The sequence below is a fragment of the Protopterus annectens genome, chromosome 8.part0 (assembly GCF_019279795.1).
Source record: "Protopterus annectens isolate FY-2018-M chromosome 8.part0, PAN1.0, whole genome shotgun sequence".
Taxonomy (NCBI): Eukaryota; Metazoa; Chordata; order Ceratodontiformes; family Protopteridae; genus Protopterus; species Protopterus annectens.
Window position 1 is genome coordinate 254,977,700 of NC_056741.1, and position 27,973 is coordinate 255,005,672.

Consider the following 27,973-nt stretch of genomic DNA (forward strand, 5'->3'; position numbering starts at 1 on the left):
GGTGTGGTGTCTAGTGTGGGCTTAAATCAGTCCATTCATTTGCCTACTTTTTTCCCTAATCCACAAAACAAAGGGGAACGAATACTGCACTCTCTGGATGTGCATAGACAACTTAGGTTCTATTTGGACAGGACTAAGCCTCTCAGAAAATCTGAACATCTGCTAGTTGGCTTTGCCTCAGGGGCAGAGGGGAAGGCCATTTCAAAGCAAACCATTTCCAAATGGATAGCCCATTGCATTAATTTCTGCTACAAGCACCATGGAAAACCTGCCCCACAGGGGATAAGATCACATTCCGCCAGGGCTGCATCTACCTCTGTGGCATTTCTCAGAGGAATCCCTACAAGGGACATCCTAGAAGCTGCTGCCTGGAGCTCTGTACATACCTTTATCAAGCATTACCACATGCCTATCTTTTCTAAATCCAGAGCTGGATTTGCCACTGCAGTCTTGCAGAGCTTAATAGCTGGCCCTAATGCTCTTTAACTTTCTCCTCCCTTCCTTAGCTTTGGGAATCAACCCAAATGTGATGACTGCAACAGTGAAACACGAAGAACATAGTACAGTTGTGTACACTTACCATAAATGTAGATGTTCAAGTGTATTCACAGTTGCAGTCCTGGTTATCCTCCCTCCAGCCCCCTGACTTCTCTTGTCTCTACCTTTCCTTTTTGTTTGGTATATTTGTTTTTTCTTGTGTATTTGCTTTTTGATGGGGGTGTACCATATCATACAATTGCTTCCTATTGTGGGGACACCTGACATCTGGGGCAAGAAAAACTGATATAATGGCTTCGGCTGCATGTTTTATACCCCTGATGACCTGACGTCAGGGAAGAAGCGACAGCATCCGACGCTGAAATCCAAAGATTCTGGTATTCAGGCCGGCTGAGGTCTACCTGCAGGCAGATAACCCAAATGTGATGACTGCAACAGCGAATACACTCGAACATCTACATTTATGGTAAGTGTACACAGCTGTACTTTCTGCAGTTCAGATCTGGTCATTGGACCCCCATTCACTAGATGGGCCTCCAAACCTTTGATGGCTTCATCTGGTCAGTTATCCTTGTCATTTGGGAGTTTAGGACCTGAAGATTTGGAACAGTTTATGTAGTCCTTTTTCCAGGCACAGATGCAATTAGGACTCATCCCATTGGCTTTGGTCCTTTGACCAGAATCTTCTGCTCTGTTGCACTGGTTTGTTCCCCCTGGCCTGTTGGCTCTGAGTTAATAGGTGCAGGTTGCCTTCCCTCCCTTAGGGTTGGATCCGACAGCTAGGTTCATTTTAATATTAACCCCTACCTTGGTTTCCTCTACTCTAGCTGTGTTGGAGCTGAGCAGACCCCAGAGCTGGGATATCGAGGTGGGGTGTTAGGGTCTTGTTCAGTGGTCTTTTTTTTGGTATTAGTCCCTCCTGCTCAGAGAGTCTGTTCTGGATAGGTCGGTTCTGGTTGGGGCGGGCTGGAATGGCCACTGGGTCCATTGTGTTCATGAAGTTGGCAGGCTCCAGTAGGCCCACGTCAGCTGCTGTTTTTGATAGTGTGGAAAGGATGTTCTCCCATCAGGAGGAGTGATAGATTCTGCCAGTGCCCACCTTCAACATCTACTCCTTTGGATGCGATTCATCCTGTCCTGGGACAGCTCACCCCGAGTAGTCTGCAGTTTGCTCTTCCTTTAAGGCCCCCAGCCTTTGCTTTTCCTCACCAGATGGATTCTTCGGGGCAGGAGGTTTTGGGCAAGGGGCATTGTAAGAGGAAGCACCTAGACTCTCCAGAACAGTCCATCACTGAAGACACTGATTTCAGGGAAGGAGAGGGGCCCCCAAAGTCTCCCTGCAAGGGCATCTCTATAGGCAACCTTTTGGAGCTGCTTTTTCAGCACGGGGGATGGACCACTGAAGCTCCACCCCTTGAGGAGTCATTGTTTCTGGAGGCTTTTTGAGTAGGTCCTTCCATTTCCTAAGTGTTTTCCCCCTCAGTGTGCTCTTTTTAACCTGGTGTCCTGTTGGGAATGGAAGGAGCCAGATATGGTGGAAACTGTCCCTAAGAAGCCAGATAAGACCCCCCCCCCCCCCACGGACTGGCAACACTCAAGGCTCCAGCTGTGGATGCTTTCGTGTTGGCAGCAGACACTGTAAGGAGACTTCGGTAGAGAGCTTATTTAGCTCTCTTGACCTGACTTCAGCATGACATTGTGTCTGAAGTGTCAAAGGTAATTAAAGCTTAGTAGACTCTGGAGTCCTAGAAGGCTTTGGAGACTTAGATGTCCGCGTTGTAGTCCATTATCAACTTGTTTGTGCATCTGCTGTCTAATGCAGCCGGTGGCATGTCCTGAGCCACTACACTGGCATTATCATGCATCACCACGGGTTTGCGGATTGCTTTAAGGTGCCCTTTATTAATCCCTCCTTTCATGGTTTCTCTCTTTTTCTGTCTCTGAAGGCAGTTGGGTGTTGCTTGGCTGTACACCCTAAACTTGGGAGGCCATCACTTTGTATGCTTGGGTGTTGAGAGCTTTATCCAGAGGCTGTACAGTTCCATTTTTGGGTACTCCAAATTTAAACCCCAGACATCTCTCAGATGTGCCACCCTGTCAGAGAAAAGATGTGGCCATTGAAATCTAAAAGTCGGAATAAAATGGAGTCATCCAAGAGGTTCCATCAGACCAATACGTATCCGGGGTCTATTCAAGATTCTTTTTAGCTCCTAAGAAACAAAAGGACCTCTGGCCAATTTTGGGTTTGAACAGGTTGAACGTCTTTGTCAAGCAGACCAGTTTCCATATGGTCATTGTGCAGTCCATTCGGTTTCTTGAGGAAGGACAACTGGATGTCCTTGATTGACTTCAAGGACACCTACCTTCATATAAAGTTTTTGAAGCAATCCAGAAGGTTTCTGCTTTTTTGGGTGGGAGACAGTCAGTATCAGTTTCGACCACTGCCCTTAGGCCTCACCATTGGCCCTCTCCCCAATGTTCACCCAAGTGTGTGGCTGATGTGGCAGCTTGCCTTAGGCTGCTGGGGTTTTGGGTCTTAGTTTACTTGAATGGTTGGCTCCTGACTGTCACCTTGAGGACATTCAGTAGTGTATAGGTTGCCACCTGGACAGGGTTTCTTAGATTACGAGGCCACCATTCTCCAGAGTGTTGGCCCTATGAGATCTTGCTTTTTAGTTGCTCTTGTGCCCGAAACCTCTGGCTGATCTTGTTCTCAGGCTCTTGGGACATATGGTGTTCACCATTTGCTTAGTTCCCTTTAAGAGATACTACATGATGGTTCTGGAGTGGACATTTCTAGTGCAGTGGTCTTATCTGACCCACCTGATGGAGTTCCCAGTTGCATTGACAGAGGTCTGTTGGAATCAAATCAGGTGGTGGTTGGAGTCTCCCTTGGTGTCTGCAGAGAGACCAATTGTGATTTCTCCTCCTCTGGGCACAGTCACATGGACACCTTTCTTCTAGGGTGTGTGTGTGTGGGGGCATTAGAGAGGATGGTCCAAGGCAATTGGTTCAGTACCGAGGCTGGTCTTCACATGAATGTCTTGAGGATGAGGGTGATATTTCTTGCTTTGCAGGCTTTTTAGGACAGTCTCCTCAAGTGTGTGATTTCATTTCAGGCCAACAACATTTCTTTACGTTGGTCAATGAATAAACAGTTGGGTGGGTGGATGGAGGAATCTCTTGCATATCCTCTTTGTCAAGAGGCCCTGAGAGTTTGGCAGTGGCCAGTTTTGTCTCAATGGTTTCTGGTGCCACACACATCCTGGGGAGGTGCAACATATTAGCAGGTGATTTATTTATTTATTGCATTTGTTTACCTTGATAAGTCCACTGGGCCTAAAAGAGCCCATTTTCAGTGGAAGCCCGGGGAGAAAAGCTCCAACGAGACACAGAAAAAATATAAACATTAATTAGTACAGAAGTAGAAACAGTGTTACAGATAGTAAATATAGTAACATAGACAGAATATATACATAAAAGCAGGAATCTAGTTTGTTTGATTACAGTAATATATACAGAAAATATACATTAAAGCAGAATTCAATAAATTCAATCAAAGTGGTATAAACAGAGATCAGTATTATTATATCAGTATCAACAAGTGAAGATAAAAATAAATATGGAGAAAATATCATCAGTCACTAGTAGCAAAAGTCATAGGAGTTTAGTAATCATATAAGGAGAGTGAAGAGGTTAGGTTATAGAGCAGGAACATAGCCAGGAAGAGTTGAGATGATTTTTCAGTATTAGTTTGAAGGTGGTGGTGCTGCCTGTGTTTCTTATAGAAGGCGGAAGTGAGTTCCATAGTTTGGCGACGGTGAAGGAATAGAGGAGTTGACCAGCAGGTAAGTTGGGCTTATCTAGTTTTAGAAGTAGATGATTTTCAGATCTTAGATGCCTGCTGGAATGGTATTTGGCAAGAAGATTTGAGAGAGCAGGACAGTCTGTGGGTCTCTAGATTATTTTGTGCACAGTAGTTAGTTGGGTGAATGAGAGATGGTGGGGGAGTTCCAGCCACCCTAATTGTTTCAGTGACTTACAGTGGTGGGATGAGAATTTGGCCTTGGTGGCAAATTTTGCTGTTCTGTTGTAACACACAGCAAATTTGGATTTTGCAGAATTTTGGATATTAGTGAGGAGAGGGGCACCATAAAGGAGAGAGGGTAATAAAACGGTAGTTGCATGGGTTTGTCTAGTAGAGAGGCTAAGAAAGTTTTGGTGCCTGTAGAGCATACCAAGCTTTTGGTGTGTTTTTTTGATGTTATTGTTTATGTGTAGGTCAAAGTTAAGGTTTTCATCTATAATAATGTCTAGTAATTTAGTGTGTGGGACAACTTCTGTAATGGTATTGTCTTGGGCTTATATAGTGAAGAGATGTTCATTGTGCATACAGCTGCAGTCATAACAGTGCATTCAGGGAAAATGGGCACGAAAAGAGAAGCTCCTTCACATCAACCAAAAGGAAATGCTAGCCGTGCAAAAGGCTATTATGACCTTCAAAGACCTACTGCATCCAGGCCAGCTATTGATAAGGACAGACAACACCACAGTGATGTGGTACATAAACAAACAGGGGGAAACTCATTCATACCCCTTGTGCAGGCAAGCCATGACCCTATGGAACACAGCACTGGAATTGAAAATTCAACTACAGGCACAATTCCTGCCAGGGAAGGAAAACACACTAGCAGACAACCTAAACAGAAATATGACAGATCCACACGAATGGAAGTTGCATCCTCAAATTTTCACAAAGATAACTCAGGCATGGGGACAGCCAGACATAGATCTGTTTGCTACCCACAGAAATTGCCAGTTGAAAAAATTTTGTTCAAGGATCTATCATCCACAGGCCTGGAAAGTGGACGCACCTTCCTTCAATTGGGCAACATTGGCAATCTATGCCTTCCCGCCTCTTCCTCTGCTGCCCAAAGTTCTATTAAAAGCCAGAGCAGAGAGGCCGAAATTGATTCTCATTGCTCCAGACTGGCCAAGGCAACACTGGTATCCGCTCCTGAAGAGCCTGACACATTCCCCACCATGGATCCTACCTCTTGTCCCTCTTCTGTTGTCCCAGCACAACTGCAAAACTCTTCACAGCCATCTCAAAACTCTAAATCTAGCTGTATGGAGAATTCCTTGATTTCCCAACAGTTTCTCCTTTCCAAGGAGGTGCAGGATGTCATCTTGGAGGCCAGAAGACCTTCTACTAGAAAGGCCTACTCCGCCAAATGGAAACGATTTTGTGCCTGGAATTAAAAGAAGGGACAGAATCCTTGGGTAATAAATATACCTCAAATTTTACAGTACCTAGCTGAGATGTTAAACAATGGACTTTCCTTCTCCTCCATCAAGATCCACGCTTCAGCCATTTCTGCACAGTACAACACAGATCCTCCTTTATTCTCTCATCCTCTCTTAAGGCAGTTCCTCCGAGGGGCAAAGAATATAAAACCCCCAAGGAAACTACCAGTCCCTGCTTGGGACCTCAACCCAGATTGGAAAAGCTGACCCTTCCTCCCTTCGAGCCAGCTTCTTCATCAGAGTTACAGTACTTGTCATGGAAAACAGCCTTTCTTCTGGCTATCACCTCAGCTCGCAGGGTTTCGGAGCTACAGGCCCTCATGGCTGTGCAACCATTCATCATTTTCCATCAGGACAGAGTTTACTTACGAACCAACCCTACCTTTATGCCAAAGGTAGTATCCATTGTAGCTTTGAATCAGAGTATCCACTTACCTACCTTTTATCCTAATCCACAAAACAAAGGGGAAAGACTGCTACATTCCTTGGACATTCACAGACAACTTCGTTATTATTTGGACAGGACAAAGCCATTCAGGAAATCTGAGCAACTCTTTGTGTCCTATGCTGCAGGTGCTCAAGGAAAGGCTATTTCCAAACAGACAATTTCAAAATGGATAGCCCACTGCATACGCTTTTGTTACTCATCAGATCCCACTCCACCAGAGCCACAGCTACCTCTGCAGCCTTCCTCAGGGGGGTCCCTACCAAGGATATTTTGGAAGCAGCCACCTGGAGTTCAGTGCACACTTTCTCCAAGCACTATCACTTCCCACTATACTCTAAATCTAGAGCGGGCTTTGCCACAGCAGTCCTGCAGGGCATCCTAGCCCCTCCTAGTTCCACTTAGTGCCTACCACCCTTACTTAGCTTTGGGATTCTACCCATCTGTTATGACTGCAGCTGTATGCACGATGAACATAGTACAGTTTTGTACCTACCATAAATGTAGATGTTCGAGTGCTCATACAGCTGCAGTCCAGGTTTCCCTCCCTCCAACCCCTCTTAGGACAGGCCTTATGACAAACCCTTTTCATATAATCTTTTGGGGTACTCTTTTATGGTGTATTTGCTTGCAACTACTGTTTTTGATTTATCAACATTGCATTTTTGTGTAACATTATGTTTGCCTTCCTTCTGGTTCACCTGACATCTGGGTCAAGAAAAACTAAAGAAAATGTCGTCGGCTGCCTCTTTTATGTCCCTGCCGCACTGACGTCAGGGAGGAAGCGACGACAACCGACGCCGGACCTAGAGTTTGGAATTCGGCCGACCGAGGACCCGCCTGACGGCAGGATAACCCATCTGTTATTACTGCAGCTCTATGAGCACTCGAACATCTACATTTATGGTAGGTACAAAACTACTTTTTTTTATCAAATGGAGTGGTTTTCCAAGGAGTAAAGATTACTAGTTTAGTTTTTTTTTTTTTTGGATTTAGGGCAAGATTATTGTTAAGCATCCAAGATTCAGTAGATGTGAGGGCATTCTGGGTAATTTGCTGGAGTTCAGAGCTGGAATTTGCAGTGCATATTATTGTAGAGTCATCAGCATACTGGATTACTGAGCATTGTGGGAGAGTGGTGTGAAAGTTGTTAATAAAGATGCTAAATAAGAGAGGACCAAGTATGGAGCCTTGGGGTACCCTCGTGCAAGTATTGAGGAAGGGAGAGTAAGACTGTTGCCATTTGGTGGATGGCTGCCTATTAGAGAGATAGCTGTTGAACCATTGTAGGGTAGGGGGAGAAATGTGGAGGGTGGATAGTTTAGAGAGTAGGATAGTGTGGGAAATAGTATCAAAAGCTTTGGAGAGGTCAAGGAAAGGTGAAGCAATTATTTTACCAGAATCCCGTGCCCGGTTAACTGTATCAAGGAAGGAGAGGAGGGCTGTAGTGGTGCTGTGCCCTGGTCTGAAACCATGCTGAGTGGGTGACAGAATTTGATTTTCAAGCAGGTGGTTGAGGAGTTGGGCATAGATGCATTTTTCCAGTATTTTAGAAAGGGGTGAGAGAATAGCTATGCGTCGAATGTTTGTGGTGTCTGTGTTGGTGCCACCTTTGTGTAAGGGGAGAATGAATGCTTTTTTCCAGATGTCTGGGACAAGGGACTCTTTAATTGATCTGTTAATGAATATGCTGATGGGATATGCTATAGAGTTTGCTGCTAGCTGCAGGAAGTGTGGGGAAGATTGTCAGGGGCCAGAGTACAGGGTTTTAGCTTAAGTAAAAGTTTTTTTATTGTGCTGGCGGGTATGGGAGAGAATTTTAGGTTAGGGTTAGGGTAAACTTGTTTTCTGGGATGATTTGGTCATCAGCTGTCTTGGTGGTGGTGCTGTTAACTGTAGGAAAGGTGGCAGTTAGGTTAGCTGTGGTGTCAATGATGTAGGAATTGAAGAGGGTAGCAAGTTCAGTGGGAGTTTTTTTGTGGGTTAGGGGATGGATTGCTTTGAGAGCCTGGGTGTAATAGTTGGCTGATGGAGGACCAGATTTTTTGGGAATTATTTTTATGTTGGCTTTGTAGGTGGAAGTAGTGGCCTTTTTTTATCAGTGGTTATTAGACATTTTGCCTGGTTACGGAGTTGCTTGTAATGTAGTAGAGTTGAGGGGTCTTTGTTTTTCTGCCATGATTTCCAGATTTTATCCCTTGTGGACATGACTTCTTGGGTGGATTTTGAGAACCAGCATGCATGGTTGTTTTATTCGTTGTTGGCGGGTGGGTGCTTGCCTATTTAGGATGTCTAGAAATGTTGAGTTAAAGAATTCAACAGCCTCATTAAGTGTTATGGATGTGAGGGGTTTCCAGTTTACTTTAGCTAAGGTTTAATTAAATATGGATGATTGGAACTTAGTAAAATTTCTGGTAGATTTGTATTGGTATTGGCCTGTGGTTGGAGTAGTTTTGCGTGTCATGTATGCTCGGTGGTGGTCACTAATGGTATTATGTAGTATGCCTGCACTGATGACATTGAAAGGGTGGGACACTAATATCCAGTCTATTGTGGATCCCCAGTTGTAATTTTGTGAGGTCTAGTGATGTCTCCAATTAGTTGGGAGAAGTTGTAAAGATTTATGTTTTTTGAGGGGTTGTTGTGGCCTATATCTAGCCAATCTATATTTACATCACCTAGAATGATGGTTTCATTGTCTATATTTTGGGAAGTCCAGGCAAGTATGTTTTCTAATATTGGTATTTTGTTTCCTGGGGGAATATAAAGAGCAATTATGCAAATGTTTTTATGATTGTTAAGTTTTAATATAGAGATTAGTACTTCGGCTGGGGAGAAGTTGGGTGTTGGTTTTGAGTAGGGGATTAATGTGTAATAGCTAGGGAAAAGTATCGCTACTCCTCCTCCTCTCTTCTTGGGTCGATAGACTCTCAGACATGAGTAGCTTGGGGGGAGAAATTCAGTGTCTTTTATATATGATTTCAACCAGGTTTCAGTAGCTGCTATAATATCTGGGTTGTAGTTAAAAATCCAGGCATGGAGTTCAGGTATCTTGTTCCTAAGGCTTTGGAGATTTATGGTTGATAGCATAAGAGATTTGCTAGGTTTGCTGGAGCTGAAGGGGGCTGGGCCTGGGTTGGGTTGTACATCACCACACTGAGAAATAGTGCTTTGGCAAATTGTGTAGGTTGTATTTCTCAGTTTTTTTTCCTAAGGGAGAGGAGCGGAGTGAGTGTAGCGGGTTCAGCCCCACAGGGAGAATACCTGAAAAAATGATCACTTTAAAGGCGAGTACTGAGCTTAAAATATCAGTATCTTACCAAAGCTTAATTGAAGTAGCTCTGGAATACTTTAAAACTGCCAAACAGCCCTGTTTATGTGCCTGCAATGCAAACCAGAGAGAGTTGTGGTTAGTCTAGAGACTATACTGAAAGTAAAAGCAAAATTTACTAATGTAAACAGCAAAGGCTTGGGGAGTGTGTGTGTGTGTGTGTGTGTGTGTGTGTGTGTGTGTGTGTGTGTGTGTGTGTGTCTCTCTCTGTCTGTCTGTGTGTGTAAGTGTGTGTGTGTGTGTGTGTGTGTGTAAGGCTGATTCAAGGTATTGGCCCAATCTAGTGTCAATTGGCTGGAACCCGTCACTGATGTTGTGCATACACCTTTTAAGCCTTAAAACCTAACAAAATCTAAGTTGCAATTCACCTATTACAACAGAAAAGTTTAGGGCGTCAGGTTCTTGCTTCCTGGAGTTTTATTTAGTTACGATAGTCAGCTTCAGTGGATGAAGTGGAAAATGTGTATTGTAGTTAATCCCAAGTGGGGGGGTAGGGGTCACGCATGAAAGGAACATCCATTTCCTGCGTGAGTGGTCACTGAATCTGAGAGTGGCTGTTTGGATTCTTCGGCACTAGGACACCCAGTGTTGTGATCTCTTCACATCTCCTTACAACACCAAATGCACCAGCTGTTATGCCTTAGTCCCTGCACAAGAACTGTCACCCAGGGATGCTCTTCTGCATGCTTGGCCCTCTGGTCTCCTCTTCGCCTGTGCTTAACTTCACTAATTTCCTTCAGAAGGCAGCTTGTTGCAAATCAGCTGTAATCCTCATTGCCCCCTTTTGGCCCCATCAGATGTGATTTCCCCTTTTTTTTGGCCTCTTCTGAAGTACCCTGCTTTGGTCTTGAATCCCATTCCAGATCTGATATCTCACTAGGCAGGTCTGGACCATCCCAACTTTCAGACCCACAAGCTGACTGCTTGGATGTTCTTCGTGTTTCATTGTTGCAGTCATCACATTTGGGTTATCTGCTTGCAGTAGCCCTCAGTCGGCCTGAGTAACTAAGTACTGGGCCCTGCGTCAGTTGCTGTCCCTTCTTCTGTGACGTCAGGGGTATAAAACATGCAGCCGATGCCATTACATCAGTCTTTCTTGCCGGCAGTGCCCGAAGCAGAAGCAGTTCGTAAGTGCCGGTCAGTCGACTCCTGAAATTTTCGTTTTCGAGTTTTAGAAGTCTTCAACTAAAAGCTAAGTACCCCCGTTGGTGAATCTTTTTCTTGCTCTAAACCGATGTCAGTAAAAGTAAATAATTGCATTACTTGTGGAAAGCAAATACCTCATAAAGATTTTCATTCGTACTGTATTCCTTGCCTAGGCCCTGACCACGACGTACCTCGCTATCGGTTTTGTGCCTTATTTAAACCACAAACTATCCATCGTCTGTATATTTTCGCTTCTAACGGTTCAATTATCCTGATATGTCTTCGGTAAGCCATCCGACTACTGACATTCTGAAAAAACGCAAAGATAAAGACAAAGACAAGCCACCTAGGTCCAAAGCTGCCGAGGATGCTTCTCCTAAGCCAGTCGCCAGTTCGCCGGTACTCAGTGAGGTGCTTTCGCAGCCCCTGATACCCGCTACTTTACATTCGCAGGCCTCTACTGAGACCCATTCGGAGTCCGGTATGCTGCGAGATGCTTCAACTGTGGAACCTGCAGATGTCTCTACCTTGGATGGGTCTGGAGCCACTGTGCAGGCATCGGCTTTTGAGGGGTTTGTTCAGTCCTACTGACTAGTGTATTAAACCGATGCCATTTTCTTCTTCAAGGCCTAAAACTCATACCTTGCCTAGAAAACTGACGCCCAGACCGCATGGTCAGGCCTCTATGCCTAAAAAACAAATGATAAGAATGGCTGAAGATCTTATTACTTTAATCAGGGGAAGCCAGCTTTCCCCCTCTAAGAGACCTAGGACTGAGTTTGCTTATGATACTTCTGACCAGGATTCTGAATTTTCTGTTTCCCCTGATGACCAGGATTTACCCTTATCTCTACCTATGAGGATTCTTATACTGAGTACTCTATTCCCTCTGCTTCTCCCCCCCAGAGGATTTCTCATTTGGTGAAACCTTGCATACTCTCAGGGAGCATTTTCGTTGGGAAGGTCAGGATTTCTCTGATTCTAAAAAGAGGCTTAGGGAATTCTTACTACTGCCCCAGCACAGGCCTTTAGCCATACCTCCTGTACTAGACATTGTTGATGACGCCTTTTCGGAATCTAGCTTGGCCCCTGACTCTTTATCTCCTGCCCCCAGAAAACCTGACAGATATTACAGGGTCCCTGACACTCAAAAGTTCCTTTTTAAAAATCCTACTGCGGATCCTGAGACCATTTCACAGGGACCCAAGGGTATTAAAGCTACTACTGCCAAAAATCCTACCCCCTCTGATAGAGACTCCAGGGCGCTGGATAGATGGGGTAAGAAGGTATACACTTCTGCAGCTTTGGCCATTAGGGCCTTAAATTGCCAGTTTTAGATGGTAAAGTATCAGCAGCATATTATTGGATTGCTTAAACAGAAAATTATGTTGATTCCTGATTCTGCTGAAAATAAGGATTTACAGGATTTACTGCACTCAGCTGAACAAGTTGGAAAACATACTTTGCAATGTGGTTTTGATTCACTAGAGGCATCTTGCAGGGCTGTTGTAACTGGGTCTGTACTTAAAAGGCATGCTTGGCTTAAGGAGGAATCCTTGCCAGATCATGTTAAAGTGAAATTACTGGATGCTCCCTTAAACCAGGACCTCCTGTTTGGCAACAAGGCAGAAGAAGTTCTTAAAAAGATGGAGGAAAAAGCAAAATCTATGCAAACTGTTAAAGATTTTTACAAGTGCAACCTCCAGGGTCCATATTAGAACACCGAACATTCAAAATGTCGAGTGTTCTAATATCGAACCCTACCAATCGAAAATACCAAACATCGAACGTTCAGAACAGCGAATATTTTCCTAGGGAAAAAAATTGCTGTTCCAAAACACACACACACAACACAAGCACATCAAACACACAGCAATCCACACACACACACACAAACACACACCTAAAATCTTACACCTAACCCTACACTAAACTGTTATCACACCACTAACTATCCACTTACCTTAACCCAAACCCTAAGGTCCGTCACTATCATACACTCACCTCACCCACACCCTAACTCACCTAACCCTCATGTCCACACAATCGCACACATACCTAACCCGCGCCCTAACCCTAACTCACCTAACCCGCCCTAACCCTCATGTCCACACAATCACACACATACCTAACTCGCACTCAATCACACACTTACCTGAACCCGACCCGTAACTTTCCAACAGAGCGCTGAAAATACCGAAGCAACAGAAACGGACAACCAAATTCTTTCCCTAGTAAAGAATTAGTTTTTCTGCTTCTTCGATATTTTCAGCGTTCGCTGAAAATGGGTCGATATTAGAACACTCGACATTTTAACTGTTCTGTGTTCTAATATAGACCCCAACCTCCAAGGTTTAGTAGGCTTTGGCCTTCCAAAAATTGATCCTTTCCTGCCTCTTCCAGACCTTCTCAGTTCAAACCCAGATTCAGCAGAGCTCCCAGGCTTCAGTCCCAGGGTACGCACAGGACTAAGCAGTGGAGGGTCTCCACTTCCAAATCTGAGAGTAATAAAACTCCCCCCTATGGTAAACTGTCTCAATAACTTCTTTTTAAAACTTCCAAGCACTTCTCAACTAACTGCCCCTTTGGGGGGAAAGATTGCTCTTCATGCAAAGAACTTGGAACTCATTACCCAGGACAAATGGGTTTTAAATATAGTGTCCCAGGGATACAGTTTTCACTTCCGCACGTTACCAACACCAAACAGATGACCAGATCTACCCCCAAATCAGTGGGCAGAGGCCCAAAAGCAAGTACTTTCTCTCTTAAGCATGGGGGCTATTCATTTGGTAACAGAAGAGGAAAAGGGACAAGGTTTCTACTTAAGACTTTTCCTGTTACCCAGAAAAGACAGTTCATGGCGTCCTATCCTGGACCTGTCTACTCTAAACAACTTTTTGGTGATTCCAAAATTCAAGATGCTTACTCTTCAACAGTTGCTTCCTATGCTAGGCAAAGATGCCTGGTTGGCAACACTAGATTTAAAGGAAGCATACCTGCACATCCCAATAAGGGAATCTTGCAGAAGATACCTACGCATCAAAGCTGGCTACAGGCCTTATCAGTTCTCTGCATTGCCCTTTGGCTTGTCTACTGCACCCAGGGTATTCACAAAGTGCCTAGCTCCAGTCATTGCATTTTGCAGGTAAAGAAATATTCAAATATACCCATATCTGGACGATTGTTTAATTCAGGCAGAAAGTCAGGACATATTTTGAATCATCTGGCCTTTGTACAAAGGGTGCTAACTTGTCTGGGGTACACCATAAACGGAAAAAAAACATCACACCTGGTACCCTGTCATGAAATTGTATTCCTGGGAGCAAGCTTGAATACAACTTCCCAGATGGCTTTCCTCATGCCAGAGAAACAAATACATTTGACAACCTACTTCAAACAAGTGGACACAAAAACCCTGCTGTCCGCAAGGCAAATACTACAAGCCTTGGGGTTCATGGCCTCTTGTATTCTTCAAATTCCATATGCAAGACTGCATATGAGGAAACTACAGTGGTATCTAAAAAGCCTATGGTGTCAACATTCTCATGATCTGGAAGCAATGATTCCTGTCATACCTTGCCTACGCCTAGAGTTTCTTTGGTGGGCAGAGGCCTGCCACCAAAACAAGGGACTACCATTCACACTACCCCCTGCCGCCCAAACCCTAACAGCAGACGCATCAGACTATGCATGGGGGGCTCACCTGGCAGGGAAGTGCATTCAGGGCAAATGGAACCCAAGTCAAATGCACCTGCATATCAATCAAAAAGAAACGTTAGCTGTACAGAATGCTCTGACAGCCTTGAAGGACCACATTCTTCCAGGACAATTAATGGTAAAGACGGGTAAACACCACTGTTATGTGGTACATAAACAAGCAGGGAGGAACACATTCTTACCCCCTCTGCAGACTAGCCATGGCATTGTGGAACACAGCCCTGTGCTACCAAGTGCATCTACAAGCTCAATTCCTGCCAGGAAAACTAAATACACTCACAGCCGAACTAAGCAGAAACCTCATGAACCCACACGAGTGGAAACTGGAACCAAGGATTTTCAACATGTTGACAAGCAAATGGATGAGCCCAGATATAGACTTGTTTGCCTCCCCCCAGGACTATCAGTTGGACAAATTTTGCACAAGGACTCCCCACAAACAAGCTTGGAAAGTGGATGCTCTGTCCTTCAGCTGTTTATGCCTTTCCTCTTCTGCCTCTGCTCTCCAAGTACTACTAAAGATCAAACAAGACAAACCAAGGACGATTTTGATTGCACCATACTGGCCACGCCAACACTGGTACCCCCTCTTGCGCAGTGTGTCACTTTTGGCCCCATGGCACCTGCCTCAGACTTCTACCCTATTATCTCAGCAGGAGAACTAGATCCTGCACCCTCTGTTTCAAACACTGAACCTAGCAGCCTGGCTGGTTTTCCTACACACAGACCCCTCTTTTCTTCCCAAGTTGGCTAAAGAGAACAGTTTGAACCACTCCATTCACTTGCAGTATATTTTCCTGGGTTTTCTAGTAAAGGTGAATACTTGCTGCATTGCCTCAATGTTCACAGACAATTGAGGGTTTTTTTTGGATAGAACAAAATCTTTCAAAAAGACTAGACAGTTTAATTTTCAAAAGCCTTTTGGTCATGACAATGTCTTAGGTTACTTTCTCCAATTATCTGTCTGATTGAACTTCTTTTGGGTATAGTTTGAAAGGAAAGCACTTGCAGTATAAAGCAAAAAGTAATTCTAATGGAGATGTACCTACCTCTACTGCACTTTTCTGCAGAGCTGCGTTGGATGTCATTTGTGCAGCTGCTACCTGGGTCGGGCCTCATGCCTTTGTGTTCCACTACAAATTGGATGTTCAGTCAAAGTTCAGGGTTTGCCTTGGTTCCACTGTATCACAGTATCCTTCTGTGAGACCTCCCTAGGATTTTACATGACTGGGGACTCTATCCCACAGGTTGAATCCTTGCAGAAAGGACATCGGATATGAAAGTTATGTACTTACCATAATGATAGACATGTGTTGTCTTTTTTTTTTGTCTGGTTCAACCTTCTTACTCTTTGACCCCTGCTTTTTTTGGCAAGTCTGTTGACCATGAAATGAGAGAGTCAGGGAGCCCTTTCCTGTGCCCTTCTGTGTTGGAGTCCTTAATGTCTTTTGCCAATGGAGTTTGAGTATTGTCACTTGGAGGTAGTATGGGGCAAACTTGATTTGAGGTAGTTTAGAGGAGTGAGGGGATTATGAGTAGAGGATGCAGAGCTCAATGGGCTCATGTCTATGGAATGTGGCCAGTCTTAGATCCAGTTGGATCCGATAACCCACATTCTGAGCCATACAGAAATAGACAACATAAATCTGCAATTATGGTAAGTACATGACTTTTGTTTAAATTAACCCAAACTAAAACAGTCATACATGGTAGCATTTCATGACCTGTTGATTTCTTATTGTATGCATTTCATAATCCTGATTTTGGCATGTTTGTGTGTTGGGGGGGGTTCCTTTTTGTAATTTGTCTTTTCTTTGACTCTTGTTCACGTGGATAGTTCTCCCTACAGCTCTGCTTATCTGTCTCCTCCCCCGGAGCCTGGCTGGAGGAGGTAAGTATTTTTTCATTCTGATTAATTTGTGCAGAAAATGGAGATGATCAGAAGTAAATTTGCTAGTTAATAAGTCAACCAAATAAAACACTGCATGTCTGTTGGACTGTATTCATAACAAACGCTAACTTTTCCATGTATTTGATTATCTCATTGTGAAAAGAAAAATGCTAGCACTTGATTGTTGGTCAGTAGAGGAAGGTATGGAAGCACTCAGTTGCATTTCATTGTGTATTTTTTTTTATAGTTAAAATGTTTTTCATGTACTTTCAGTAAACTCTGACATTTCTGGATTCTATATATGTTAAACTTTGCTGTTCAGTTACTACCTTGGTGGATCACATGCAGTCACTAAAAGGGTAACAGTGAAAATCATTGTCATTTCCTTATAGATTACATGGCAGCATTTGGATCAGATTTGCAATACTGTGAAGATCCTCTGTAGTGGGCAACAGCTGGAATATCTTAATATACTCACCGTGACATAATGAAAGAACTGTTTACCTTCTGTGTTTGGGGGTGATGGGAGCAGGGATCACCCTCTGTCAGCGTACTTTGTGACATTATTCACTAAGGAAGAGGTATATTACCAGCCCCTTTGCTTCCCAGTTTTTCTGCCCCACCCACCTGCCCACAGAGTTCAGATCTTGACCGTTATGTATATTGCTAGAAAATTCCCATATTAGATGTCTAAATTAATGAAAATGTAAGTGTTCCTGTGGTCTTCAGATGACAATGTAGGAGTGTCAGTTAGTGTGGAAAACTGACAGAAGTGCCAGTACTTTGGTCTGGCCACTCATAGTAGAAGGTGCAAAAAATTTATGGTCTGTGTCACATTCCAAAAAATTGCATCTTTGGAGGGTGGCTAGTACAGGAGGTAGCAGGGTGATTATTTGTATGGTCCTTGACGAGGGTTGCAGTTAGACATGGCATTGGCAAAGCCTCCACTCTTTAAGTCTGTAGTTGTGATGTCTCTGTCTCCATATGTGTCACCTACTCTCCCTCTCTTAGCAAAAATCACTTTTTTGCTCCACAAATGACAAAATGGGGAACAGCAGTCATACAGACTGCAGACTTTGTGAAGGGTACTTCCCTTACTACAAGTGCAGTTTTTTTTTAGTTGAACATACAGAATGTGGTAATAACTGGCCAACTTGCATTGAACAAGTGTTTGTGTCATTCACTGAAAGGTTGCTGGTTGAATCAGGCTTGGGAAATCCACTTCTCTCCCTCACCCAAGTTGGGGAAAGCAAGGCCAGAGTAAATGTGACTCCTGCAGTTCCAGCATGTTGTCTGAGCCTGAATGGCATCCCTACATTACACTCCTCTATGTTGTTTGTGGTATGTAAGAGAGGTACATATTCAAGTTGGGCGCATTATAATGTGAATCAAATCAGACTTGCTGTAAATTTTATGTTCTCACAGTGAGATCATTTATGAAAGGAGGAAAGAGAAGACCTACTGTGCTTTTTCTTGAAAGCTGTACCCATTCATTGTATCCTCCTGCGAGACTGCTGGGATTTCATGCATTGTATTACTGAGAAGTAGAAATGCGTTGCATATTCTTCCTCATATGTAACCGAATGGTAGTAATGCTGCTCTTTGCAAGGTATTTCATGGTAAGATTTTAGTATTAAGAAATGAAAACAATCTCAACTTTACTTATCCTTCTTAGATAAATTTAATAAATAGAATATTTATATTGTTCTAAACATAAAGTCATTTCACTACATGTAAAGCATGATGTTAAGTTGTCAATCTCGCCTTCATTCTTGCTGGATGGGTTCGGAGCCGATCCTCGGCTCCGACTCGGCCACTTACTAAAGCTCGAGAGCTAATTTTACCGGCTCGAGGCAACCCTATATCCCATGATGCAAGGCGATGACTACCCAAATCTCGTTTGCCGCTTTCGCTTGCGAGGTGCTTTTTTTACTGGCTCCTGGTAAGTTTTTCAAATTTCAGACTTTGTCTCCCCTCTTTAGTTTTAGTCACTTCCGTTGTTGTGTAAACTGTTAACGATTAGTTTAACCCTATTTCCATTAGTGTTCCCTATTTTTCCAGTTATTTATCCCTTCCCCTAAGTTAGGCCTTAAGCCTTCCCCTTTCCTAATTTTTTGTCAGGGATTCTGTGTGGTGTTTGGGAGTGTTTGTATCCCTGTTTTTAATTTTTATTGGATTGGGTGTTTATTGTGTGTGTGTCTGTGTTTTTTTTTTTTGTCACTTAGTGTTTCCTCGACACAGTTATGTCGAAGGACACAAAGGTCTCAGGCTTCAAGAAGTGTGACTCGTGCTGTCAGAAGATGTCTCTGACAGACGGTCACACTTCTTGTGTTTACTGCCTGGGACCTCTGCACCTGCAGGACTCTTGTGCTGTCTGCCATGCCTTCAGCCCAAGAGTCCTGCAGGAGCGCAGAAATAAATTAATACTGAGGGGCTTATTAAAGCCTGAGAGCTCCCCGACTAAGTCGGCACCGGGGAAGCCCTCGAAACCAGTTAAGCCTTCGGCTCCAAGCCCTAAGCCATCGGCTACTGGTTCGCCTTCTGTGACGAGATCGGCTCTGGCCGGAGCCGATCCTTCTATGTCACAAGCTACAGTATCGGCTCTATCCGGCGCCGATACCGCTAAATATGGGCACTCAGTGTCGGCTCCGGCTGGAGCTGGCGTATCCTCGGCTCCTTCGGCTCCACTTATCTCAAGAAAGAGATCAAGATCCCCTTCGTTGGAATCGATACATTCGGCTCCGAGATCACCCCTGCTCTCGGAGCGGAGCCATCGGAGCCGGTCTTCCCGGTCGTCCAGGCTGTCCGACCACGACCTTGAGAGAGTGGTTAGTAGACTATTAAAGTCTCAGGCATTGGCCCAAATGCTCCATAGCCCGTCTCAGCAGACGGTAGCTATTACACATCCACCTAACATTCCTCCTTCGACTCTCTTACAGAGCTCAGAGCCGGAGCTCCTCGGAGCCATGACTGTTGTGACTTCGGAGCCGATACCACACCCCCCTTCGGCTCCGTCGTCCTCTGCTCCAATCTCCTCCTTGTTGCTTTCATTGGAGGGATCCGGGCGTCTGGTCTCTCTCGTCGGCACCGAGGGGGGCGAGTGGCATCGGACCCTTGTCCGACCCCGTTCTCCCTCTTGGAGCTTCGGCGCTGGTGAGCTCAGCCCCGACATCGGCCTCGGAGCCGTCCCTGTCGGTGCGGCCTGGGGTTCCTATCTCTTCGGAGCGGGAGCCTTCTGGCCTCTCTGACAGGGGAGCCTTCGAGGTGATGAGTGTACTAGCCCCAGGGCGTAGTCAACGGTCAGTTCCATCAGCTCCTCCCACTACAGTGCCTGCTGACATCTCTTCCCACTCTCTTGCTCCCGGACCCAGAGATCCAACGCCTCAGGTTTCCCCACTGGGAATATCTTCCTCTTCCGAGGCTTCTCCTGACCCGTCAGGTGAACCTCCCCGTAAGAGGACATGTAAGAGGAAACATCTAGACTCCCCCGAGTCTATTACATCCGATACTAACTTGGATGAGTCGGAGGGATCCCCAAGGTCCCCCTCTGAGGATGTCTCTTTCTCAGACATCCTTGAACTCCTTAAGCATAGGGGGAACTGGCCTTCCCTTAATCCTTCCGAGGACAAGTCGGTATACCTGGAGGCGTTCGGGTCTCGACCCTCCACCTCCTGGGTGTCTCCGCCTTTTGACCCTCTTATGGACGTGGTGGCTCGGAAGGCGTGGATGGCCCCGGATTCGGTGGAACCTATTCCTCGGAGGCCTTCTAAATTCATCACGGCCCCACCTGATAGGCAATATTTGACAAAAGGTGTCCCGGTTGATGCCATGGTGGTGGCTGCAGCCACCAAGAAGGAACTAGCTGATCCTTCAGTACCTGTCCATCCTCCTAACAAGGATTCCAGGACTATGGATAGGTACGGCAAGCGGATTTTTTCTTCAGCAACTTTTGCCATGCGGTCGCTGAACTACTTGTGTCACTTCACCCGCCTTCAAAGAGATGTTCTTAAAGAGTTGGGAGAAGTTTTACAGGATCCGTCAGCTGCTGGGTCCCAGGATAAAATTAACTCACAGCTAGGAATCCTAAACTCCATTGTTAACTCCTCCATGCGGCTCATTTCATATGCAGCCGATGGAGCGAGTAGGGCCGCAGGCACAGGAGTGGCTTTAAGGCGTCAATCCTGGATGCGGCTTTGTAATTTTGCAGATCCCTTCAAGGCGTCCTTCACAAACTCTCCTTTTGATGGCTCGACTTTGTTCGGACCTCAAGTGAAAGACACCTTGACTAGATGCGAACAAGATGGCAAGACTCTTTCTGCCGTAGGAGTCTGTTTCTCCACCCCTTCAAGACCTTACAAAAGGTCAGAAGGGAGGGAAAATGTGGTTCCGCAAATCTCAAGTAGTCACGCCTGACGCACGAGGTCAGTTTACCCCCAGAGGCAGAGGGGGTAACAACAACAGACGCCGCCCTAGGGGCAGAGGGGGTCCGCAGAATCAGGGTAGCAGGGAGCCTCTCTCTGACAAACTCTTCCAGCATCCCTGAGATGTTGCCCGATTGTCCACCTTCGGAGGCAGTCGGGGGAAGATTATCGCTGTACCCAAAAGCCTGGCTTTCCCTTTCTCAAGACAAATGGGTACAGTCGATCATATCCGAGGGTTACACAATTCCCTTTATTCAAACCCCAGTTCAGCAAAAGGGAACCCTTCCAGACGTTCCACCCAGTCTAAGGGAACTAGCAGTACCAGAGATATCAAAACTGCTAGCAAAAAGAGCCATCCAGCCAGTCCCAGCAGACCAAATAGGATCCGGAATCTACTCAAGGTTCTTTTTAGTACTAAAAAAGACAGGGGACTGGAGACCAATATTAGATCTCAGCAAACTAAACAAGTTTGTAAAGAAAACAAGATTCCGGATGGTCACGCTTCAGTCCATTCTACCCTTTCTGGGCAAGGACAATTAGATGTGCTCGGTAGACCTTCAGGATGCGTACTATCACATAAAAATTCACAGGCGCTCCAGAAGGTTTCTCCGCTTTCGGCTGGGGGCCAGTCACTTCCAATTCAGAGCCCTGCCATTTGCACTCACTACAGCCCCCAGAGTGTTCACCAAATGTATGGCAGCGGTTACAGCTCACCTGAGACGTCAAGGATTCCAGGTGTTTCCATATCTAGATGACTGGCTCCTCACTGCCACCACCAGACATCACCTTCTCCAAGCCAGAGATTACACCATTCACATTTGCAGAGGGCTAGGGATTTCTATAAATTTCGAAAAATCTGCCTTGTCGCCCTGTCAATCTATTACCTTTATAGGCGTCAAGTTGGACACCGTACAACTTTCAGCAAAGTTAACAGACCAAAGGATCTTGGATATTCAAAACCACATCCATGTGATTCTTCACAGCGACAAAATTCAGGCCAGATTTGCTCTGAAAGTATTGGGTCTTATGGCGGCCGCCATAACACTTCTTCCCCTTGCCCGCTTTTACATGCGTCTCCTACAATGGATGCTGTTCGCCCAATGGTCCTTTCAACGACTTCCCATGCGTCACAGGATCATAATAACTCCAATTTGCAAAAAGCATCTGACCTGGTGGATATTGTCCCCTCAAGTCCATCAGGGCAGACCCTTTGTTCCCCCCCCCCCGGTCACCACGGTTACATCGGACGCCTCCCTGATCGGGTGGGGGGGGCATTATCAGGGCAGGATGGTCCATGGCACTTGGCAACCTTTCGAATGCCACCTGCACATAAATGTCCTGGAGATGAGAGCAGTGCTTTTAACGTTGCAAGCCCTCCACGACTCTCTTCCCCTGGGAACTATTGCAGTCCAAACGGACAATATGTCCGTAGTGTGGTATATCAACAAGCAGGGCGGAACCAAGTCCTATCCACTGTGTCGAGAGGCACTCAGACTTTGGCAGTGGGCAATCTCTTCTCAGAGGTTTCTGATAGCAACGCATATCCCCGGGAAATCCAACATCATAGCGGACAGGTTGAGCAGAGCTATTCTCATGCCTCACGAGTGGTCTCTCAAACAATCTGTGACGGAAGAGATTTTTCAGAAGTGGGGCCTTCCTTGCTGCGATCTTTTTGCTACTCCTCAAAACAGCAAATGCCTCGACTTCTTCTCTCTCTTCCCCCTTCCAGGCCATCACCCCAGAGACGCTCTAATCCAAGATTGGCCCCGGGGACTTCTCTATGCCTTTCCTCCTTTCCCTCTAATACCACAAGTAATTCAGAAAGCAACCGCCTTGAGAGCCAAGATGATTCTCATTGCCCCTTATTGGCCTCGACAGATATGGCTTCCGTTCCTACATCGTTATCTTTTGGTACAGCCATGGCATCTGGACCAGGTTCCAGATCTTCTGACCCACCAGTCGGGGCAGCTGCACCAATCCATACCTTCTCTCAACCTCACTGCTTGGTTGCTCCACTTCCATCCCTAGCCAGGCTTCCTATGATTTCTAATCCCGTCCGGGATATCATAGTAGCTTCCCTTAAATCTTCCACCAGAAGGATTTACACTAGTAAATGGCAACGTTTCTCCTTCTGGGCAAAAGCTAGGAACATAGATCCCTTTACTGCTCCGATTCATTCGGTCTTGGACTTCCTAGCGAGATTTTCATTCAGGATCTTCTTCCTCCACAGTAAAAGTTCAGCTGGCAGCCATTTCAAATTTTCATATCGGCTTGTTGGACAACAACATCATGTCACATAAACTTTGCAAGGCATTTCTTAGAGGTATATTTTTACTTAAACCTCCGATTAGAGACCCCCCACCACAGTGGGATCTAAATTTAATTTTAACATCCTTGATTCTTCCCCCTTTCGAACCTGCGGCTACCTGTTCATTGAAATTTCTTTCTTGGAAGACACTCTTTCTAGTCGCCATTACTTCTGCCAGGAGAGTATCTGAGCTTCATGCCCTCTGCATTCGTCCTCCCTGCTTAATTTTCCACAAAGACAGAGTTTCTCTAAGGACAAATCCGTCTTTCTTACCCAAAGTGGCATCGCAGACGAACTTAAATCAATCTATTGATTTTCCAGTTTTTTCCCAAATTATTCTAATAAAGCGGAACAAAAGCTACATTATCTCGATGTTCACCGCCAACTCAGATATTATCTGGACAGAACCAAACATTTTAGGAAATCTGATCAACTGTTTTTATCCTATGCAGAGAACAGGAAAGGCCTTCCAGTATCCAAGGTAACCCTATCTAGATGGCTGTCTTCTGTGATTACATGCATTTATCAGCTCAGAGGTAAAGAGTTGATTTCTAGGCCAAAAGCCCATTCTAGCAGAGCACTAGCTACATCTACAGCTTTTCAGGCTAGACTCCCAATAGACACTATTTGTGCAGCAGCCACATGGGCCTCTCCTCATACCTTTGTTTCGCATTACAAATTAGACTTGGCCTCCAGAGACAGAGCAAATTTTGGTTCCACCGTTCTCAAGAGTCTGTTCCATTGAGCCACCCAGGATAGAGGTGCTAGGGACGCGGTTCCATCCAGCAAGAATGAAGGCGAGATTGACAACTTAACATTGAGAAGTTATGTACCTACCATAACGTTCCATGTTAGTTGTCTTCTCTCGCCTTCTTTCTTGCGTCCCACTCACCATCCCCCTAGCCTGGTCAGACCGAGAAGATTGTTCCTCTTCCTTGAAGAATCTTGATCCAATTTTCCAGCTAATCAGCTTACTAGTGTCGCTAGATCAGGTTGGTCCTTTTTGGGGGATTATTATTATTACCTCTTCCTCCTCCTCTCCAGTTGGAGGAATATATTGCATAATTTTCCGTAGCTACCAAACGAGATCTGGGTAGTCATCGCCTTGCATCATGGGATATAGGGTTGCCTTGAGCCGATAAAATTAGCTCTCGAGCTTTAGTAAGTGGCTGAGTTGGAGCCAAGGATCGGCTCCGAACCCATCCAGCAAGAAAGAAGGCGAGAGAAGACAACTAACATGGAACGTTATGGTAGGTACATAACTTCTCATTAAACTGCATCAGTCATAAACTGGATGCACTGCAGTTTAAAATAATAGTACAGTGTGGTATATTTGTAGGAAGGTTCTGTACCCCCATTTCTCCAGTTTCTGAAGATAGTGACTGAAGTTTCAGTACCTTGGAGTAAGAAGAATGGTCTGTCTGTAGGGGAAGTTCAACATCAGAGTTAACATTATTTAGCATGTTGGGGGGATTGTAGTCCCCTTGCAGAAAGCATGTGTAGTGCAGCCACATTTTAGCAAGGCAGTGGTTTAGTGGTGCAGTGGCTAGCAGTACTGCCTAGCAGGCTTTGGTTCTCTGGTTTGATTCCTGTTTGTGGTGCAGACATGGTTTTCCTCTTATATTCTTTTGAGTTTTTGACTGATGTTCTAGATGTCCTTCAAGGATGCATCTGCAGTCATAACAAATGGGTTGTCCTGTCGTCAGGCAGCCCTTCAGTCGGCCGGATTCCAAAGTCTGCGTCTGGCCTCGGCTGGTGTCGCACTTCACCCGACGTCATCTCTGCTGGTCTTCGGGTATAAAGGCATCAGCTGACGCCATTTTCCTCAGTCTTTCTTGCCGCGTGGCGCCCGAAGCAGAAGCTGTTCGCAAGTGCCGGTCGGTCAGATCCAGAGATTACTACTACCGAATACTACTTCGAAGACTTCTAAAAAGCTAAGTACCCCGTTGGACTCTTTCTTGCCTCAGCCGATGTCAGAAAAAGTAAATAACTGTTTAACTTGTGGGAAACAAATACCTCATAAAGATTTCCACTCTTACTGCTTACCTTGTTTAGGCCCAGACCACGACGTAGCAGCCTGTTTAGCCTGTGCTTCCTTCAACCGACGAACGCTTAGGCATCGGTCGGAGTTTGCTGAACAGTTTTTCGGCTCAGATTTTGCGTACATTATGCCGTCGGATCCTCCGACTTCTCAAATTGTTAAAAAACGCAAAGAAAAAGACCGACACTCTCGGTCCGCGGTTTCGGCCGAAACCACGGTTAAGCAAACCGCGAGTGTCTCGGTTTCGGCCGAAACCGAGCAAACGGGTCAATCTTCAGCCGAATCCATGACTACTACCGGGGCTCCTGCTACCCTAGTTGAATCGGCCTCTGAAGTTTTGCCTACTAATGTGGTTCCTATAGAATTATCAGACACCATCCCTTTGGATGTCTCTACCCCAGCACGTGGTGCTGCTAGGCCTCCTGCAGCCATGTCTATTAAGGCCTTTGTCAGGGCTAAAGCAGCCAAAACTGCTAAATCAGTGCCTGTTAAGCCCCCCTCACACAGTCCCAGTTCCAGTTCTCAAATGCTTACTCTGGCAGAGGATCTCATCTCTTTAATAAGGGGATCCCAATCTCACCCAGACAGGGCCTCTCAGCCTCCAGAAAAGAGACCTAGAGCAGAGCCAGTGTCCTCAGATGATTCTTCTGATGATTCAGACATTACAGACCATCCAGAGGCTCCTTTTTCTACTTATGAAGATTCCAATGCTGAAGAATCTATTCCATCTGCCTCTCCACCAGAGGAATTTTCCTTTGGGGAAACCTTACATGCCAAGAGAGAGCAATTCCAATGGCAGGGACAAGATTTCTCAGATTCAAGAAAAAGGCTTAGGACCTTTCTACACTTACCACAACATAGGCCCTTAGCTATACCTCCAGTTCTGCCTGTTGTGGATGATGCATTTAATGATGTTTGCACTGCTCCTGATACTTTACCTCCAGCCCCTGCCAAACCAGATAGGTTTTACAGGGTACTGGACACTCATCACCACCTATACAAGGCCCCACTTGCAGATCCTGAGACTATCTCCCAGGGGCCTAAGGCAGTAGCTTCGACCTCAGCAAAAAACCCTCTCCCTTCTGAAAGGGAATCCAGGTCCTTAGAGATGGGGTAAAAAAGTTTACACCTCTGCTACTCTCTCAGCTAGAGATTTGAACTGTCAGTTTCATATGATCCAATACCAAGAGTTTATGCTTGATCAGTTAACTAAGAAACTGTCCTCTGATGACTCCTTAGATAAGAAATCTGTTTTAGAAATGCTGAATAACATTCAGCAGGTTAGTAACCATTCTTTAAAATGTGGCTATGATGCACTGGAGGCTTCATTTAGATCAGCCATGACTGGCACAGTTATAAGAAGGCATGCATGGTTGAAAGAACAGGTCTTGCCGGATCATGTTAAAGCAAAGCTGTTAGATGCTCCTATGGATAAGGCCAGTCTATTTGGTTCTCCTGCTCAGCAAGTAATGAAGAAAATGGAAGAGAAGGCAAAATCTGTAAAGATTTCTTACAGGTTCAGCCCCCAAGGTTTAGCAGGAACTGGCCTTCCAAAAATTGGTCCTTTCCAGACTCCTCTAAATCTCAGAGAGGCAGGAATAGGCGTTCCAGAGGCAGAAATCAATCCAGAGGAGGTGCCTACAGAGGACGCCAGTGGCAAGGCAATAACCAGCGAGGCACAGACACAACCACTGCCACTGCAACAGGACAATCACAGTGACTTGGCTCTGACACCGCCTACCAGGGAACAAATAGCAGCACCCTTAGGCGGAAAGTTAGCCTTATTTTCAAAAAATTGGCACTATATCACAAAAGACAAGTGGATTTTGCAGACTATAGACCAAGGCTACAGGTTTCACTTCCACACCTTACCAGTAAAAAGAGGAATGCCAAGCCTACCTCCAAATCAGAAAACAGAAGCTCTAAAGCAGATAGCTCAATTAACAAAGATGAGAGCTGTGGAAAGAGTACCACCAACAGAACAGGGCAAAGGATTCTACTCCAGACTCTTCCTAGTACCAAGAAAAGAGAAAAGTTGGAGACCTATTCTCGCCTTAAACACATTCATCATTGTCCCAAAATTCAAAATGCTGACCCTACAGCAACTTCTTCCCATCCTGGGCAAGCAGTGTTGGCTGGTAACTCTAGATCTCAAGGAGGCATACCTGCACGTCCCCATACGACCAAATTGCAGAAGATACCTCAGATTTCTTGCAGGATCAGAGCATTATCAATTCTCAGCATTGCCCTTTGGCTTATCTACTGCACCCAGAGTATTCACAAAATGCCTGGCATCAGTAATCGCTCATTGCAGGCTACAGGGAATCCAAATTTATCCATACCTGGACGACTGCCTGATACAAGCGGACAACAAAAGCAAGCTGACAAAAGACTTACAAAGAGTCATTTGCTTACTACAAGCCCTGGGATACACAGTCAATTTAAAAAAGTCAAGACTAATACCATCCCAAACAAAAACATTCTTGGGTGCAGAATTGGACACAGTAAAACAGATGGCATTCCTAACTGCAGAAAAACAAGAACAACTCCCTCATTACTTCTTGGCATTAACAAAGCAGAACAAACTAACAGCAAGGAAAGTACTGCAGGCCTTGGGCTTCATGGCATCATGCATAATCCTGGTCCCCATGCCAGATTGCATATGAGAAAACTACAGTGGTACCTAAAGAATTTATGGTCTCAACACAGGCACAGCTTAGAAACCGAAATACCACTAATCCCATGCCTGAAACAAGAGTTCCTATGGTGGGCTCAAGCATGCCAGTCAAACCCAGGCTTGCCCTTCCACAACTTTCAAGCAAGCCAAACCATCACAACGGACGCCTCAGACCTAGGTTGGGGGCCCAC

At 45.3% G+C, this 27,973-nt stretch overlaps 1 protein-coding gene across 1 annotated transcript in view; it reads left to right on the forward strand.

Annotated features, from left to right (window-relative positions):
- CRTC2 (CREB regulated transcription coactivator 2) overlaps positions 1 to 27,973 on the forward strand; it is a 2,800,764-nt gene that overhangs the window by 784,233 nt on the left and 1,988,558 nt on the right. Inside the window, exon 4 of the mRNA XM_044079735.1 lies at positions 16,274 to 16,335. Coding sequence (XP_043935670.1) covers positions 16,274 to 16,335 — 62 coding nt within the window. The remainder of the gene's footprint in view (positions 1 to 16,273; positions 16,336 to 27,973) is intronic.